At 62.5% G+C, this 15,949-nt stretch overlaps 1 protein-coding gene across 3 annotated transcripts in view; it reads right to left on the bottom strand.

The window, feature by feature from the left end:
* The window catches only part of LSP1 (lymphocyte-specific protein 1), a 33,935-nt gene extending 23,471 nt beyond the window's left edge, over positions 1-10,464 (bottom strand). The window contains exon 1 of one of the 3 annotated variants that reach the window (XM_021082603.1): positions 10,240-10,464. In XM_021082603.1, the coding sequence (XP_020938262.1) occupies positions 10,240-10,307 (68 nt within the window). In that variant the 5' untranslated portion in view covers positions 10,308-10,464. The remainder of the gene's footprint in view (positions 1-10,239) is intronic. The other 2 variants (XM_021082600.1, XM_021082605.1) reach the window with 2 other exon arrangements.

Here is a 15,949-nt window from a genome sequence, read left to right as displayed (position 1 = left end):
CCTCCTCTCTCCGCCGCCCCCCTCCCCTGCCCTCGCCACCTTGGCCGCCCTCCCTGCCTCGGGCTCCTCCCTCCCCCTGCCGCCCATCTCCATCCGCCCGCTGGGTGCCTGGTCCCCACATCTCCCTCCCCAGGCCTGCCCGCCTCTCCCCATGCTGGGCCCTGGCCTGGCCCCGCTCCGGCATCTCCCCGGCCCTGCCCGGAGGGGTCCCACCTTCAGCCCCTCTCTCTTGTCTTTCCCTCTGTCTCTATCTCTGCCTCCCTCCTTCCCTCCCCCTCCCCCTCCCCCTCCCCTCCCTCCCTCCTCTCCCTCCTCCCTCTCCCTCCTCCTTCTCCACTTTCCCTTTGTTTCTTTCCAGCCCTCTGCTCCTGTAGTCCCCCCAAGGCGGAGGCCAGGGCACCCCAGGAATCCTCTCTGCTGCCCTCCCCAATCCCTGCCAGCCTGCCCGCAAGGTCCGAGCCCCAAGGCCCCGAGAGGCAGAGGTGACCCCAGGCTCTCCCGTTGGTATCGGAGAGCCATGCTCCCAAAAAGTGGCCAGTGGGACAAGGTCAGCGCGGTGCCCTGACCGCCCCCTGCCCCGAGCTCTGGCCAGAGCCCTGGAAGGAGCAGCCCAGCCCATGGTTCCTCTGGTTGGGCTCAGTCGCCCCCGTGACTCACTGGAGAACACCGAGGCTAGTGGCCTGGATGAGGGAGGGAGCAGACCGGACGCGGGCTGGCCGGGAGTCACCCAGCACCAGCTCCAGACTGAGCCGTCCTACGTCCAGGAGGTCCCCAGGCTCACTGATGCTCACGACTGCCCTGGGAGGCAGACGCCACTGTACCCGTGTCTGCCACGGGGAAACCGAAGCTCAGACTGGGGCCCAAGTTCGGACAGCCAGCGCTGGCAGAGCTAGAACCAGCCTGTTCTGCTGCCTGCCAGCTGCCCCAGCACTGGCCCAGCTGCCACCCTCACTCCCATTCCGTAGAGGAATGGCCCGCTCGCATCCCCAGCTAGTCTGACCTTAGGCTGTGCCAGGAGGTCAGGGCCGGGAAGCACCTGGGGATGGGAGCGGACGAAGGCGAGGTTATGACCAGACATCGAGGGGGCGGACACGGGGGTCAGTCCCCGTGTGAAGGCGGTGAGTACTGGAGGTGGCGGCAACCATGGGAAAAGTCCATACGGCCCACAGGTCCACAGGGTCCCGGGGGGTGGCTGGCTGGCTGGCGAGGACTTTGTGGGGGTCAGGCGCAGACTCCCCCCAAACATATCAGGCTGCATCCCACGGCCAGTCTAGAGGGGAGCCCACAGCTTCCTCCTCCCCTGCACAACCCAGGGGGAGCCAGGGAATGTGGGGTGCGCCTCACAAGGCCCTTGCGCCCACTGCGCATCCTCAGCCTCCAGCCAGCACTGCAGAGACGGTGGGAGTCTGGCGGAAGGAGGGAGGAGGGCGGCAGGGCCAGGCCCCGGGCTGAGCGGATCCCCCAGGGGAAGGAAGGCTTCGACCTGCCCATCTCGGTGCCTCGTGCTCTTAGTTCTGGAATCCCAGTCACCGACAGCCAGGAGCGAAATGTGCCAAGGTGTATTCAGTTCAAAAGAAGGAGAAATACTTCCACAGGGGAGAGGGCTGCCTCAGGATGGCAGAAGTTCCCCGTCTCTAAGAACTTAAAATAGAATCGCACAATTTTTTATCGGAAACTGATGGGTCGGAGGCAGCAAGAAGAGAGCTTTAATGCGGTGGCCAGGATTCACAGTTTCACAACGAAGGCATGTCCTAACAGGAACAATAGGGTCGAGTATCTGATGTCATCTCCACTTCTACTTGTCCGTACATCTTCCACCCATGCATCCCTCATCCATCATCCATTCTCCATCCATCCATCCCCTATCCATCCAAACAGGCGCCATTCTCCATCCATCCATCCAACCTCCATCATCCGTCCATCCATCCAGCTTCCATTCTCCATCCATCCATCATCCATCCATCCATCCATACACACACACATACATCCGACCCACCTCATCCATCATCTATCCATCCATCCAGCTTCCATCCTCTGCCTATCATCCACCCATCTATCCATCCATCCATCCATCCAACAAGCCTCCACCCTCCATCCATCCACCCATCCTATCTCCGTCCTCCATCCATCATCCATCCATCCATCCAACGTCTATCCTCCACCTATCATCTATCCGTGTATCCATCCATCCATCATCCATCTACCCATCTATCTATTCATCCATCTGTCATCCATCCATCGGTCTGTCCATCTATCCATCCATCATCCATCTGTCCATCCATCCATCTGTCCATCCAGACATCTATCCATCTATCCATCCAACCTCCATCCTCCATCCATCATCTATCCATACATCCAACTTCCATTCTCCATCTATCATCCATCCATCCATCATCCATCCTCCTTCTTCTGTATACAGTCATCTGTCTTTCCATATGTCAACTATCAATGCACCAATTTCTCGATATACATCCATTCAATTATCATGTAAACAATAAATTCTTCCATCAGTTCATTCAGTCCATTCAAGCATCCATCAATACATATACACCCATGCCCATCCCTCCCTCTTTACATCTCTTCATTGAGAAAATATCCACCCACCCACTCATCTATCCCTCCATCCAACATCCATCCATTTATTTAAATGTCTTAATGCATGTAAAACATGTAAAACACTTACGTCCATCCATCCTAAACATCATAACTACATAACATATGTTAATTACTATTATCTATGTATTCATCAATTTGTAGATCTATCTGCCCAGGTGTCCAGCCAGTAGTGAACTAGTTACTCACTCTTGAATCCATCCTTCTATCTCTCCAAACGTTGTACTATCTCTACATCCAAACATTTTACAATGTATCCTTCCCATTCTTACCTCCATTTATATATATGCCTGTCCATCCATCCGTGTATCCACCCATCTTCCCACCTAGAGAGTCAGGCATCCAATTGTGCATGAATACATATGTTTGTCCTGCCATGTACATATTTGTCTATCATCTGCCTTGAAGGCCATCCAAATGAGTTAATACTTAAAACAATTGTTGGAACACAGTAAAATATCAATAAGTGTTAGTTACTATTATTTTCATCCATCTATTCACTCATCCATGCCTCATCTAACCAACTACATATTTATTCATCTATCTATTTATCTTTACATATTTGTCAACTTTTTTTTCTTTGTTGGCTGCCCCATGTCACATGGAGTTCTCAGGCCAGAGATCAGATCCTAGCCACAGTGGTGAGACACTGCAGCTGCAGCAATGCCAGATCCTTAACCCAATGTGCCAGTCTGGTTATCGAGGCTGCATCCCAGCTCCAGAGACGTTGCCAATTCCACTGCACCACAGCAGGAACTCCACTTCTCTCTATCTTTTTTCAACACATATATTGAACATTTACTGTATTCACTTTTTAAGCACTGGAGTTCAGAATTAACAGTCTCTGTTCTCACAATGATATTTCGTAGGTACGAAAAAGCCCAAATATATGCTATAATGTATGACATGAAATTTCCTTGCTATCTTTCTGTTCCTCTGTCCCTTTCCATATCTGCCCACCGGTTCACCTAACAATCTACCCATTATCCATATCCGTCTATATGCACATCTATCCTGAAAACCTTCTACTCATCTGTCCAGTCATCTACCTGTCTACATTCCATTTATCTACCCATCCACTACTCCATCCTTCCACTCCATGTGTCCATCCACCTATCCACCCACCCATCAGTCATCCACCAATCCATTCACTCATGTATCTACCCGCCCTCCCATACACTCAGTAATCCACCCATTCATCCACTCATCATCCATCCATCCACCTATTCACTCGTCCATCCGTCTACCCAACCATCCACCCATCTTTTCACTCATCCATCCATCTATCCATTCACCCATTCATTCACCCATCATTCATCATCTATCCACCACCCATACACTCATGGATCTACCCATTCCTTGATTCATCATCCATCCATTCATCTATTCACTCACCCATGCACTCATCAATCCACCCATCCATCTACCCAATCATCCACCCATCTTCTCCCTCATCCATCCATCCATCCATCCATCCATCCTCCAATTATCCATTCGTCCATTCATCTACAAGCCATTCATCTACCCATCCATCCATATATCTACCCATTATCCATCCACCCATTCACTCATCAACCATCTATCCACCCACCCATCCATTCACTAATCCATACATCAACTCCTCCATCTAATCACAACCTATTCATCCATCCATCATCCAGTTGTTCCCGCTTCCTACCTTTCTTCATCTATTTTTCTTCCATTCATGCTTGTCTCTCTTATTGAGTCTTTCATTTTCTTTTTCTTTTTTTGTGACATAGTTTATAAGCATGTGGCTGAAGAAGAGAACAGACCCTCTCTCCAGTAGGTCCGCTGCCCCAACAGAACTTAAATAGAGGCTGGAGAGGGAGGGGTCTGTCTTCTTGTTCAGACATTCTCAACACACACACACAGGCACACTCACAGAACAGCTGTATCCCAATAAAAGGTGCAACAAGAAGTGAGACCCCACAGGGCTGGCGTGTAGGATGGGGTCAGGGTTGGGGGTCTCAGTGGCTCCTGGGTGACTCTGAATAAAGCAGTGTTTCTGAGCCCTCCTCTGTCTTACGTGTGCCTCAGTCCAGCAAAGGGAGAGGGGCCACGGTGGGTACAGTGATGACACTTGGATCTTGGGAGGGGCTGGGACCAGCAGAAAGGCTGAAAACTTCTCTCCAAATCCCTCTGGGGTCAGCTGACCAGATCCATTTGTTCCAAGTCCCATTCATCTTTTGGGAGAGGAGGAGAGGGTAAGTAGGCAGCCTCGGGTTAGCTCAGAAAGGAAACCATCAACAGAACAGGTTCTGTCTAGGGAGGAGGGGGCACGGGCACCTTTGGAGCGAGGGGCTCATGTTTTTCCCTGGGAGCAGGAAGGAGCAGCATCTGAGATCCCACCTGCCAGGCATAGAGCAGGGATCCCTCCTGGTCCTCACCCATATCCTGTGCAACGGCTGGGGAAGCCAAGGCTCCAGAACCCACCACCACTACCCGCTGCTTACTGTCACGCCCCACCCCCCTGCCAGCTGTGCTGCTGATCTCTGCATGCCTCCCCTCCCCCAAGCTGACCCCCTCCAGGCCCCGACCAGAGGTCTGAGTCCCTCCCACTCCTGCAGGGCAAGTGGCTGCCTCGGAGGGGAACACAGGCTGCTCCTGCCTTCCCAAGAGAGCCCCTCCCTGCTGGCCAATGCGACAGACATGCTCCTCCCGCCATCCCACCAGCTCCCAGATTCCCAGCTCGGCGGCAGTTAGCTGATGGAGTGTGGACAGACAGGCCTGGCCTCAGGAAAAGGCCAGGCCTTCCTCTCTCACCGCACCCCCGACCTCACCATCTACCCCTGTCTGGCACTGCAGGGCGCGCTGGCTGGGCAATATCAGGAGGCATGACTTTCTCAATCCCCTCATCTAGAGACTCCACACCCTCACAGGCCCCCGCCTGCCCCTCTCTGCAGGCCCCCAGTGCTGGGGAAGGAGCGGGGGCTGGGCTGACTTCCCTGGCCCTGCGCCGCCCCCCCCCCCTCCCCGCCCCGTGCTCTCTGCCTGCTCTCCAAGCTCTCCAGTTCTGACGTGTGATCAAGTTGAGTCTGACTGTCTACCCTGGGGGCACTCAGGGTTTGGAGAGGTTTGGGAACTCCCCCCGCTGGCTGTCTTGTGGCCCAGGACCCCCAATCTCCAAGAAGGCCTCTTCAGGAGCCCCTGAAAAGGGGACCCCCAGCTTCAAAGGGCAGGGGCCTGGGAGAGAAGCTGAGGTCTCCTTTCTAGGCCCCATGGGGGGACCAGCTCATGCTGGCCAGGCCGAGTCCCATTTCTGCTCTGGGGACAGTCCCTAGGGACATCTTCTGATCTTTGCCCCATTTGGCAGGGGGGAGCCTCGAGAAGGGCATTCTTCCCCTTCAGGGGGACCTCAGAGAGCAGTGGTGCGTGGGGTTACTGAGTGCCTGTAAGGGGCAGCCCAGCCACCCAGAGTCCTTGCAGGGTCCCCAGGGGCCTGTGCTCCCCAAAGAGAGCCCTTGCTGGGAAGCAGGGAGAAGAAGCCCCAGGCCCAAAGCCAGCAGCCTCCAGCAAGTTTGGCCCTTACGCGTCTGCCCTTGGAGGCACCTGCCTCAGGCTGAGCCACGAGAACCCTGGTCTGAAGCGGCTGGCGTGAGGCCTGGGCGCTGAGCGCCCGTGACGGTGCCCACAGAGTGCCAAGGCCTCGGGCCAGGCAGAGTCGCCCCAGGAGCACTAGGCCAGGTGTGGCAGGTGCAGCAGCCACACGCTCATGCCCTGGACTCGGTGCCCGACGCCTCCTCCCCTGCACTCAGAGCCAGGAGAACAAAGGCAACACCCCGCCCCACCCTTGCGGGCCCCTCTGGTCTCTGCCTGTCGCTCAGGCACCCTCTGAGGGATGCCGAGGCAGAGGCAGGCCGGGGCTCCGGGGAGGAGCAGGCAGCACTGCCCCCACCCACAGTGCCACCCTGCCTGGGGCCCGCCCGTTCCGGCCCCAAGACCCTCCTGGTCCTGCCCGTTTTATGCTCCAGGACTGTTTTATGAGGACGCAGATGGGGACCCGGAAGGGAAGGGGGTGGGGACGCAGGGAAGGGTTTCTGCTTCCCTCCCGAGTGAGCGAGGGGGGGGGGGGGCCTATAGCCACCTCCCCTCCCCCGCAGGGGGGGGCTGCGACGGGTCCAGATGGCGGGGGCAGGAGAAGGCGCAGGAGGAAGGCATCCATCATCTGGGCTGAGCTGAGCGCCTCCTCTCCCGGGGACATTTCCGGGCGCCCGAGACCCCCGACCTGAGGGAGGGGAGATGAGGCCCACCTGGGTGTCCAGAGGCCTGACCTGGCTCTGACTGCCACGTCCGGGCCTGGACCCCATGCAGGGCTGGGGAAGGAACCCCAGGGTGTGGCCCCAACCCCTCCGCCCCATCAGCCTGCTGCCTGGTTTTGCCTGGCTCACCCTCCTAAGTGGACTTGGGCACTGCCCACAGCTCCAGGGCCGCATGCCCGGCTACACCAGGTGGTGCTGGAGCTGCCGGAGAACAAGAGGCCAGAAGGGCCACCGGGTGCCTGGCTGCATGGGGGGGTCCAACCTGAGGGTTTTGCCCCTCCCATCCCAGGCTCCTGGCGCCCGTGGCGCCCTCAGCGGGGCGGGAAGAGAGCGTTTCCCAGGGTGTGCAGGTCTCTGGGCCGGCTCCGTCCCTGCCTCCAGCTGCCAGCTGCCCGCAGCCCACGGGGACCTGCGGCCTCTCTCGAAGTTCCTGGAGCTAGAGGGCAAGGCCGAGAGAGCCTGCAGGGACAGACCGCCCAGGAAGGGACCCTGCTCGGGGTGGCCCTGCAAGCTGTCCCTGCCCTGCCCTCCCCTTAGCTCCACATACGAGCAGTGATGGAGGCGGTGTCACCTGGAACAGGGGCCTGGGCCTGCCTGGTAGGCAGTGGGGGACAGGGAGACCCTGCTCACCTGGTCCCACCCCAGTCAGGGTCACCGGGGGCCCCGCGGCCCAGGCCTCCCCCAACCCCCGGGTTGGGGGGAGAGGACTAGGGCTCCAGTGGCAGCAGCAAAGGGGGCTGGGGAGTGGCCACCCGGGAGGGGGGTAGCCTGGGAAAGGGGTGGGGCAGCCAGGTCAGTGGAGGAAGGGCCTGTGAGGAGTCTGCAATGATTCTGGCACCTTCCAGAACTGGGAAGAGCTGGGAAGGCCAGACCCTGGGGGGGAGGCTAGGTCAGCCTGGCCGTCCTGGGGCGGTAATTGGCTGCTCTGTGGGGAATGGTCCACGCGTGGGAGGACATGGTCGGGCAGCTTCGCGGAGAGGGGGGGTCCTGGCCCAGCAGGGAGGGGCTGGGCTGCGGCCAGGGAGGCCGGGCCTCTGGCCAGCCTGTCTGCAGGTGGCAGCAAGACTTCTGCATATGGTACTAATGCAGGGAAGACCCAGCAGGGCTCTGGGGGGGGGGGGTCAGGGTGCCTGGGGGCATCCGAGGGCCTGGGGCAGTCTGAGGGGCTGGCCCACCTGGCCAGGTGGAGGGGCACAGCCTGCCCTGGGTCCGGAGACCCAGACGCGTCCGCCCCCCTCCTGCCCCGGGGCAGCGTGCCCAGGGCTGGGGTGGGTGTCCTGGGCTCCACGCCAGCCCCAGTAGGCCCTGCTCATTCCTGGCCGTCTCGGGGGCCCCAGGTGGGACTTCCCAGGCCGCAGGTCCCTGCCTGGGCATCGGGGATGTCTCCCCCACCTTTCTACCCAGGAAATTCCCCACTTCTCTTAGTCACCTTGTGAAACGAGAACCCTGCCCGCCCTGGGTCTCAGTTTCATTCTGAAAGGTCAGTGCCGCGCCCCGCACCGTGGGGTGAGGTCGGGGTGTAGGGGGGAGGCACCAGGCTCCAGGGGCCAGGGGTGCATCTGGCCGGCTCTCCAGGCAAGCTCCAGACGCACCCTGCAGGTGCAGCCCGAGCCCCCAGGACAGGCACCAGCCACCCGCCTGGACCTGGGCTGGTGACCGTGCCTGCCACCGCCTGCTCTGTCTCCTGGGCATGTGCGACAGCTGGTAGGGGTGGGGGCAAGGATGCGGCCAAGGCAGGGGAAGGCCTGGCCAGGCTCCTCAAGTCGTGCCCTATTATGGGCAGGAAATGACTGGAGGGGCCCAGGGCTCAGACGGCGCTGACGTGAGGCGCCATTTCTGAGCAAGGACACAGCTGTTGCCCAGTCACCTGCTGCACATGAAGTGACCTGCCTGCCTGGGAGGACGAGGCCACCTCCTTGGGGCCCACAGCCCGGCCGTGCTGCCCTCCCTCCCACTCAGCCCCCGACAACCCTTAGGGGGCACACTCAGCCCAACCAAACCCCAACTGCCCAGCCGCTGCCCGGCCTCCCCCTCCCCGGCACTCAGCCCTGCATCCCCCACACCAGTGCCCCACAGGGGATACAGCAAGAAGAGGGCCTCCCACCCCAGCCTCTCACACGCACGCAGGCACACACACAGCACACACGCAGGGACACAGGCACACAGAGCCATGCACACAGGGACACACACAGCACACACAGAGGCACACACATGTGCACACACAGAGGCACACACACACACACCCCTCCCCCCGCAGGCACCTGCATCCTTCCCCTAGACATCACAGAGTCAAGGACCTCCGGCAGAAGAGCTGGGGTCAGAATCCACTTTTCAAGTCAACTCCGAGGCTGTGCGGAGCCCTCCCCACATGGCCGCTCAGGCGGGGGTCCTGGTGCGTCCCCCCTCCCCCAGCAGCAGCTCTGGGGCAGGTGGGAGTCGGCCCTGGGTGGCCCGTCTCCATCCTGTGGGTGTCTCACCCCTCCCTCCGGTCTTGGGGCCCCTGCTGCTTCCCTTCCATCGCCTGGGCAGCAGCGCCCCCGTCCTGCTCCGGGGCCGGCGGCCTCTCTCTCCAGAGGGCTCCACATCCCTGTCACGACATCTGTCCATCCCCAAGTCCAGCTCCGCCCAGGGCGAGGCTCAGCCTGGGCACCTGCCCATCGCCAGCCCTTCCTCCAGCCAGAGACCGGTCCCTCTGCCCCTGCACAGGCTCGCAGAGGCTTCCCGAGGAGGCCTGGGTCACACAGTTTCTCTGCCCAGCTCTGGCCGTGGCCACACAGGTGACCCTTTTCACTGGCCACCCACACATGGCCTCAGCTGATGTCCACTCGCGTCCCGCAGCCGACCAGCTGTGCCCGCCCGCGCTCCGCGCCTGCCCTCCTCCTCGGCCTCCGCCCTCACTGCTGGGAGGGCAGCCTGGGGGAGGGGCCAGCTGGGCCCCAAGCACAGGCTTTGAGGGTCCCGAGGCCACGGGTCTGCTCTTGGCCAGGCTTCCCCAGCTTCAGCCCTGTCTGCCCAAGGCCTGGCCTCTTCCCCGGGTGTCCAGGCTGTGTCCTGGGCTCCCTACCAGGCGTCCCGGCCTCTTTGTCCTGGGTGTGCACCCCACTAGCTGGTGGGGAGCCCGGCCTCTCCCAGGGAGGCCCAGATGCAGGGGCAGACAGAGGAGACCTCTCCCCGGCCTGGGGTGAGACAGGGTGCCAAGACGGGGCCCTGCAGCCTGCGTGCCTCCCCTGAGCCCCTGGGGTGCCGTCGAGGGACCTCTGGTTTGCGCATCCCTCCCCCGCCCCCAGGGTAATTACAGAGACCGCGGCAGAAGGCGGCCTGCCCGAGGCCTGGCCGAGGGCCTTACCCTGAGCCTTCTTCCACCAGCAGCTCCTGCTGCTCCTCAGAGTCGGGGTGGCTGGGCGCCTCCGCCATGGGCTCGGCGTCCGGCGGGCCTCGGCCTTGCGTGTGCACTGCGGCTCGCGGCGCTTCCTGGGGCGGCGGGCCGGGCCCCACCCCCAGCAGGTTTCACTTCCCTCTTCCGCAGCAGGTTGACGTTTGGACCATCTTGGGGCTTGGGCTGGGGTGTTGTTTTCTAATCTGTTGCTGCAACAGGAGAGGAAAAAAAAAAACAAAAAACCAGCCATCAGGAAGCATTAGGCAAGTCGCCGGGGCCTGGAGGGCAGAGAGGGACCTTACAGAGGCAGGGTTGGGGGACCCGCACCGCGAGCCCCCCCACGCTCCTCCAGGGTCCCTGTGGCCCCAGCCTCAGAGTCCACCCGTGTGAAGCAGGTAGAGTCCCAAGCACAGGACACTGTCTTGGCCCCATAGCCTCAGCATTAAGCATGGCGGCCTCCCCAGTGGCGGTGTTCTGGGAGGGCTCCCCAGGCGGTGGGCGGGTACCCAGCCCCCCTCGCAGGTCCCTGCTCTCTGGGCGATTTCTGGGGCCCAGCATGAGCAGCCCCCCACCTGCAGGCCTCACCTCCATTCTTAGCGCTCTCTTTACTCTTTGCAACTGTTGGGGTCCCTGGCCTTTCCTCTGTCCCTCGACTTTGCCACCCCCCGCCCCCTGCCCCCTGCCCCCTGCCATGCTCAAGCAGCTCAGAACTGACCACACGGGTGGTTGGTCCCCAGGCTCTGGAGGGCAGGGGCCCAGGAGCTCCCCAGGAGGCACCAGCAGGATGGGGGACAGATGGAGGCCATTTCGTGCTGCGTGGCCCCCCACTCTGGGAGCGGCCGGACCAGGGGCTGGGAAATCGGGAAGGGGAGATGGGCCGTTGGGGGGCCAGAACCCAAAGCTGGGGGCCCTGAGTTGTCACCCTTAATTCAAGCTGGGGGCAGCCGTGGAAGTAGCAAGATGCAGGTTAATACCCAGGCACATGAGCAGGGAAGGGGGAGGCCGGCCAGCCTGCCAAGCCCTGGCCCGCAGTGGGCCTGAGGCCACCCGGAAGGAGGCCCTGAGGCCCAGGGCAGTTTGTCCATCAGGATGAGCCCCACCTGGGGACAAGCCGACCTGGGAGGTGACAAGCCCCTCTTCCCTGACCACAGGCACCAAGGAGCCTTCGGCTCACCCTGCAGGAGAAGCTTGGACGGCCAGGCCAGGCTGCATCCAGGCCACAGAGGGGCCCCTCGGGCCTTGTCCCATGAGCTCGGGTTTGCTGCCCCTTCTACGGTTCCTCGGGCCACCCGCTGTCCAGCTCGGACATGGGGTTGGACGTCCAGCCGGGCGGGGCCGGCATCTCCAGGCATCCGGTCAGCGGGTGCGACCTGGGTCCACCTGCCGTCCAGGACCGTCCTCTGGCTTTGGGTGAGGTCAGCCCAGCATCACAGCTGGGAAGTTCCGGGGCCTCACGGGGTGGGGGAGAACAGGCAGGGGCTGGGTGGGCTGGGTGGCCTGGGTGCCCCCGCCCCACGGGTGAGGCCCCGTGTGAGACGAAAATTGGGGACCTCTGGTTCAGAAGCTATTAGGAATTCCAAGAGGGAGTCAGTGGGGCCTGAAGCCAGGTGTGGGGCCTTCCAGGCCCGCAGAGCAGGCTCTGCCTGAAGGGTAAACTCCGAGGCCCTGGACGGGCCTCGAAGGCCTAGCCCGCCCGGCCAAGCACCTTTCCGCTCTCCTCCTGAGCCCTGCAGACGCCCGCCTGATCCCGGGCTCGAAGCCGCGCCTCTCTCCCCGGGCCCATGGTCACATCCTCCCAGACCCAGAAGCCCCTGGTCCTCCTGTTATGAGTGAACTGTGTTCCCCAAACGCACAGGCTGTCCCATCGCCTCAGAACGCAACCTTATTTGGAAACAGGGGTCGAGGCAGAAGTCCCGAGGGGAGACGAGGCCACTGGGTGGACCCTGAGCCGGCGTGACTGCCGCGCTTATGAAAAGGGGAAACCTGGAGACAGACGTGCGTGCGGGAGACGCCGCGGGAGGATGGAGGCAAGATGGGGCGGTGCTTCTGCAAACCAAAGATCCCCAGGAAACCACCAGAAGCCGGGGGAGGGGCCCGGAGCGGCCTCTCCCTCCTGCGACACCTGGGCCCACTTCCGGCCTCCAGGGCCGCGAGGCCTGAGCAGCGGCTGTTCCAACCGGCCGTCTGTGGGGCTTTGCTGTGGCTGCCCCGTGACCCTGAAACCCTCCCTCCTGCTGTGGGTCCTGCAAAGAGCCAAAGAGTTGGGGATGCCCGTTCTCCAAGAGCACAGATGGCAGCGTGTGGCGGCCACGCCCCAGGGAGCTCCAGGGGACCCGAGGGCCCCAGGGAGCTCAGATGCAGCTCGCATGGTCACCCCGGGGCTCCCCCCTCATCCTCACCCGCCGCTTCTCAGAGGAATCGTCCGCTCTCGGTCTGGCCCCGTCCCCCCTCCGCCAAGTTCCAGCGCCTGAGCTGAGGTTCGGTTCTCCCCAGACCCCAGGGCCGTCTCGCTGCCGTCTCCAGCCTCCCCGCCGCCACCTGCCCCAATTTAACCTGCGACCCAAAGACTCTTACACCTGAGAACCAAACAGCGCCCCCCGGCCCCGCCTGTCTCACAGGGCCCCGCCTCTCCCTCCGGTCGGCGTGGACCAGCAGGCATGGGCCGAGCCTGAGGCATCGCTGGGAGAGCCAGCACCCATCCAGCTGCGCAGGGCACGGCGAGGGCCCCTGTGCCCCGCTGGGCGGCAGCTGGAGCAGAGCAGGGCCTTCCTCGGGGGCACCCAGGGCCCCCCCAGGAAGCAGGCACGCACCCTTGGCCTCCGTCACTTGAACTTCAGGGCGGCCCTTGGAAGGGCGGAGACCACTTCATCCCCGCCTTGGGCCCAGGCCCGGTGCCACGTCCAGCGACACAGCAACGAGCTGACCGGAGGCCAGGACGAAGAAAGCTCTGCGGGAGGACAGCCGGGCGCTTCCAGCCCTGGGCTCAGAGCTGAGGGGCGCAGGCCTGGGGCGCTGCGAGGAGGTCTGCGCAAGGCAGACGGGGACAGAGGGACAAGAGACACACAGACTCTGGGCTGCCTGTAGGACATTAAGGTGGACAGTCCAGGGGCAGCTGGGTCCAAGGACAGGTGGCCTCAACAGGGAGAGTGGTGTCGGGACCCCAGCCTTGAGCGACACTGGGTGACCGGATGCTGGGGGTGGGGTGGGAGAGAGTGGGAGGAGTCAGGAACAGGGAAAGGTGGGCACCAAGAGGCCAGGCCGGAGGAGAGGCCTGTCCGAAGGGCTGTGGCACTGAGGGTTCCCGTCGGCCAGCAGAGGCCTGAGACCGGCGGGCAGCGGGAAGAGGGTGGGTGGCCAAGGGTTGGAACGCGGAGCGATCTGGGGGCTAGCCGGGGTCCCTGCGGGTTGGGAAAGGCAGACAGAGGACGAGGGCACCTGGGGGACCCAGGAGGGAAACGCTGAGGGTCTGAAGATAACGACGGAGCCGCCTGGGGAGCGCGCAGGGCCACGGCCTCGTGGTGTCCCCACCAATTCCCAGGTTCTGCGACCTTGTTAAGAAATAGGGTCTCTGGAGTTCCCTGGTGGCTCAGCGGACTAAAGACCCAGCATTGTCCCTGCTGCGGCGCAGGCTGGGTCCCTGGCCCGGGAATTCTGCTTGTTGCTGGCGTGGCCAAAAAAAAAAGGAAGAGCAACTTTGCAGATGATCAAGATGAGGTCGCCGGGGTGGGACCCTAATCCTATATAACGGGTGTCCTTAGAGGAAGAGGTCGGGACACAGGCACGCACAGAGGGACGGCCCTGCGAGGACAGGGGGGCCGACGGCCGTCCACACGCCCAGGAGAGAGGCCTCGGGAGGGGCCAGCCCTGCCCACCCCTGGGGCTCGGACCCCAGCCTCCAGGACAAATGAACCTGTTGTTTGAGCCGCCCCACCTGGGTCGCTTTTTGGCGGGTGTCCCGGCCACTGATACAAGGATGGCGCTGCTCAGGGAAGGAACCCCCAAGCAGCACCTAGGGGCCTTTGCGCAAGGAAACTTTGTCCTCAGCCCAGTCGGGGCCACGGGGCGCGGAGGGACAGTGGAGTCCCTGCTGGCAGCGCAGGGCGGGGGGGAAGGACAGGGAGACCCTGAGGGAGGCGGGGGGAGCGGGGTGCACAGCCTCACCTGTCCTCAGACTGTGTGCCCAGGAGGACGAGGGAGGTGGTGGGGTGGGAAGCCAGCCAGTTCCCGCCACCGCGAGGTGCAAAGACCAGGGAGCGAGAAGTCGGGGCCCCCAGGAAGCGCTGGGGGTCCAAGGGTGGCATCCGCAAGTGCGGGCACAAAGCAGGAGGTCTGGGGCATGAGGGGAGCCAGCCTGGGTGCTCCGGCGGCAGACGCGGTGGAGGGAGACGGTGGACGGTCCCCGGCCTCAGCCTCCGACCCCGACCTGCGCCTGCGCGCAGGCTTCCGCTGGATCACGCCGCGGGCACGTGCCCGTGCCATCGGGCTTTGGCTTGGCCCTAAGGGGGCCGCACATGTAGCCAGGTTCTTGCTTCCCCATCAGGTGAGCTGGGACCAGGACCCTGGCCTGGGACCCGGAGGATCTGCAAAGCAGGCGGGGCAGGGCGGGGCGCAGACCCGGGCGGGGGGGGGGGGGAACCCCTAGAGTGGACCACCGGGGAGGCGGGGAGCAGCCGCCCTGAGCACATGCCGAAGCAGGTGAGATGGGAGCCCAGGGACACGGGTGGATTCCCGGAGCCCCAGGGGGACAGGTGAGCGAGGAAGAGATAAGGTTGCAGAGAAGGGTGGTCCGGGAGTGGTGGCAGACAGCGGGGTGGGCTGGGCCCTGTCTGCGCCCGGCTCTGTCTCCCTGGCAGGGGCAGCTGCAGTGAGCTGAGCCTGGAATCTTCAGGAGCCAGGGGGCAGGCCCAGGAAGCAGGGGAAGCTCCCAAGAGGGTGCTGGGGGAGGTGGCCTGGGGATAGGCAGGAGGATGCTTCCGGGGCTGGTGCCCAGTCGGCTGTGGGGTGCCTGAGAGGCTGGGGACAGCCGGGCCCACTCCCAAGGGTGCCAGAGCCCCTGCTCAGCTGTCCATCCTGCAAGGCAGGTGTACACACACACACACACACACACACACACACCCATTTTGTAGTCAGGTAAGCTGAGGCCCAGCCGCCGGCAATCTGTGCCTGGAGGAGGAGTGAGTGGCCTTCGGGGAGGAGGGTGACAGGGATGCCTTTGGCTTATTGTTGAAGCAGAAGCAGTCTGGGCCCAGATGGAGCTTGGGGACCAAGGGGACAGCTGCGAGCAGGCTGTCAAGGGTCAAGCTGGAGAGAGAGTGGGGCACTGGGCAGGGGCACACGTGGACACTTGCAGAGGAAAAGTGCCCGGGTCGCTCTGGCTTCCCCTGGGCCACATGGTGGGGGGCTGTCCCACAGTTGCCAGTTGCGGGCAATGCAGGACCACACCCCACTGCGGTCCTCGCAGCCCCGCCCACTTCTAAATGGAGGAGGCAGTGTGGCGCCCTGCACCCGCTCTTGGCCCAGGCACTCCCCTAACGCAGCTGGAGACCAGCGTCCAGAACCCACCCGAGACCCTCTTTGGGTCCCCCGCCCCCCCACAGTCAAGCTGCTTCCCTCGTCCTCAGTCCCCACCCCCGCCGGGTCGCTGAGCTCTCTGGGCTCCTTCTGCCCACACCTCTACGTC

The sequence above is a fragment of the Sus scrofa genome, chromosome 2, assembly GCF_000003025.6.
Source record: "Sus scrofa isolate TJ Tabasco breed Duroc chromosome 2, Sscrofa11.1, whole genome shotgun sequence".
Taxonomy (NCBI): Eukaryota; Metazoa; Chordata; class Mammalia; order Artiodactyla; family Suidae; genus Sus; species Sus scrofa.
This window is presented reverse-complemented; position numbering and strand designations above follow the sequence as displayed.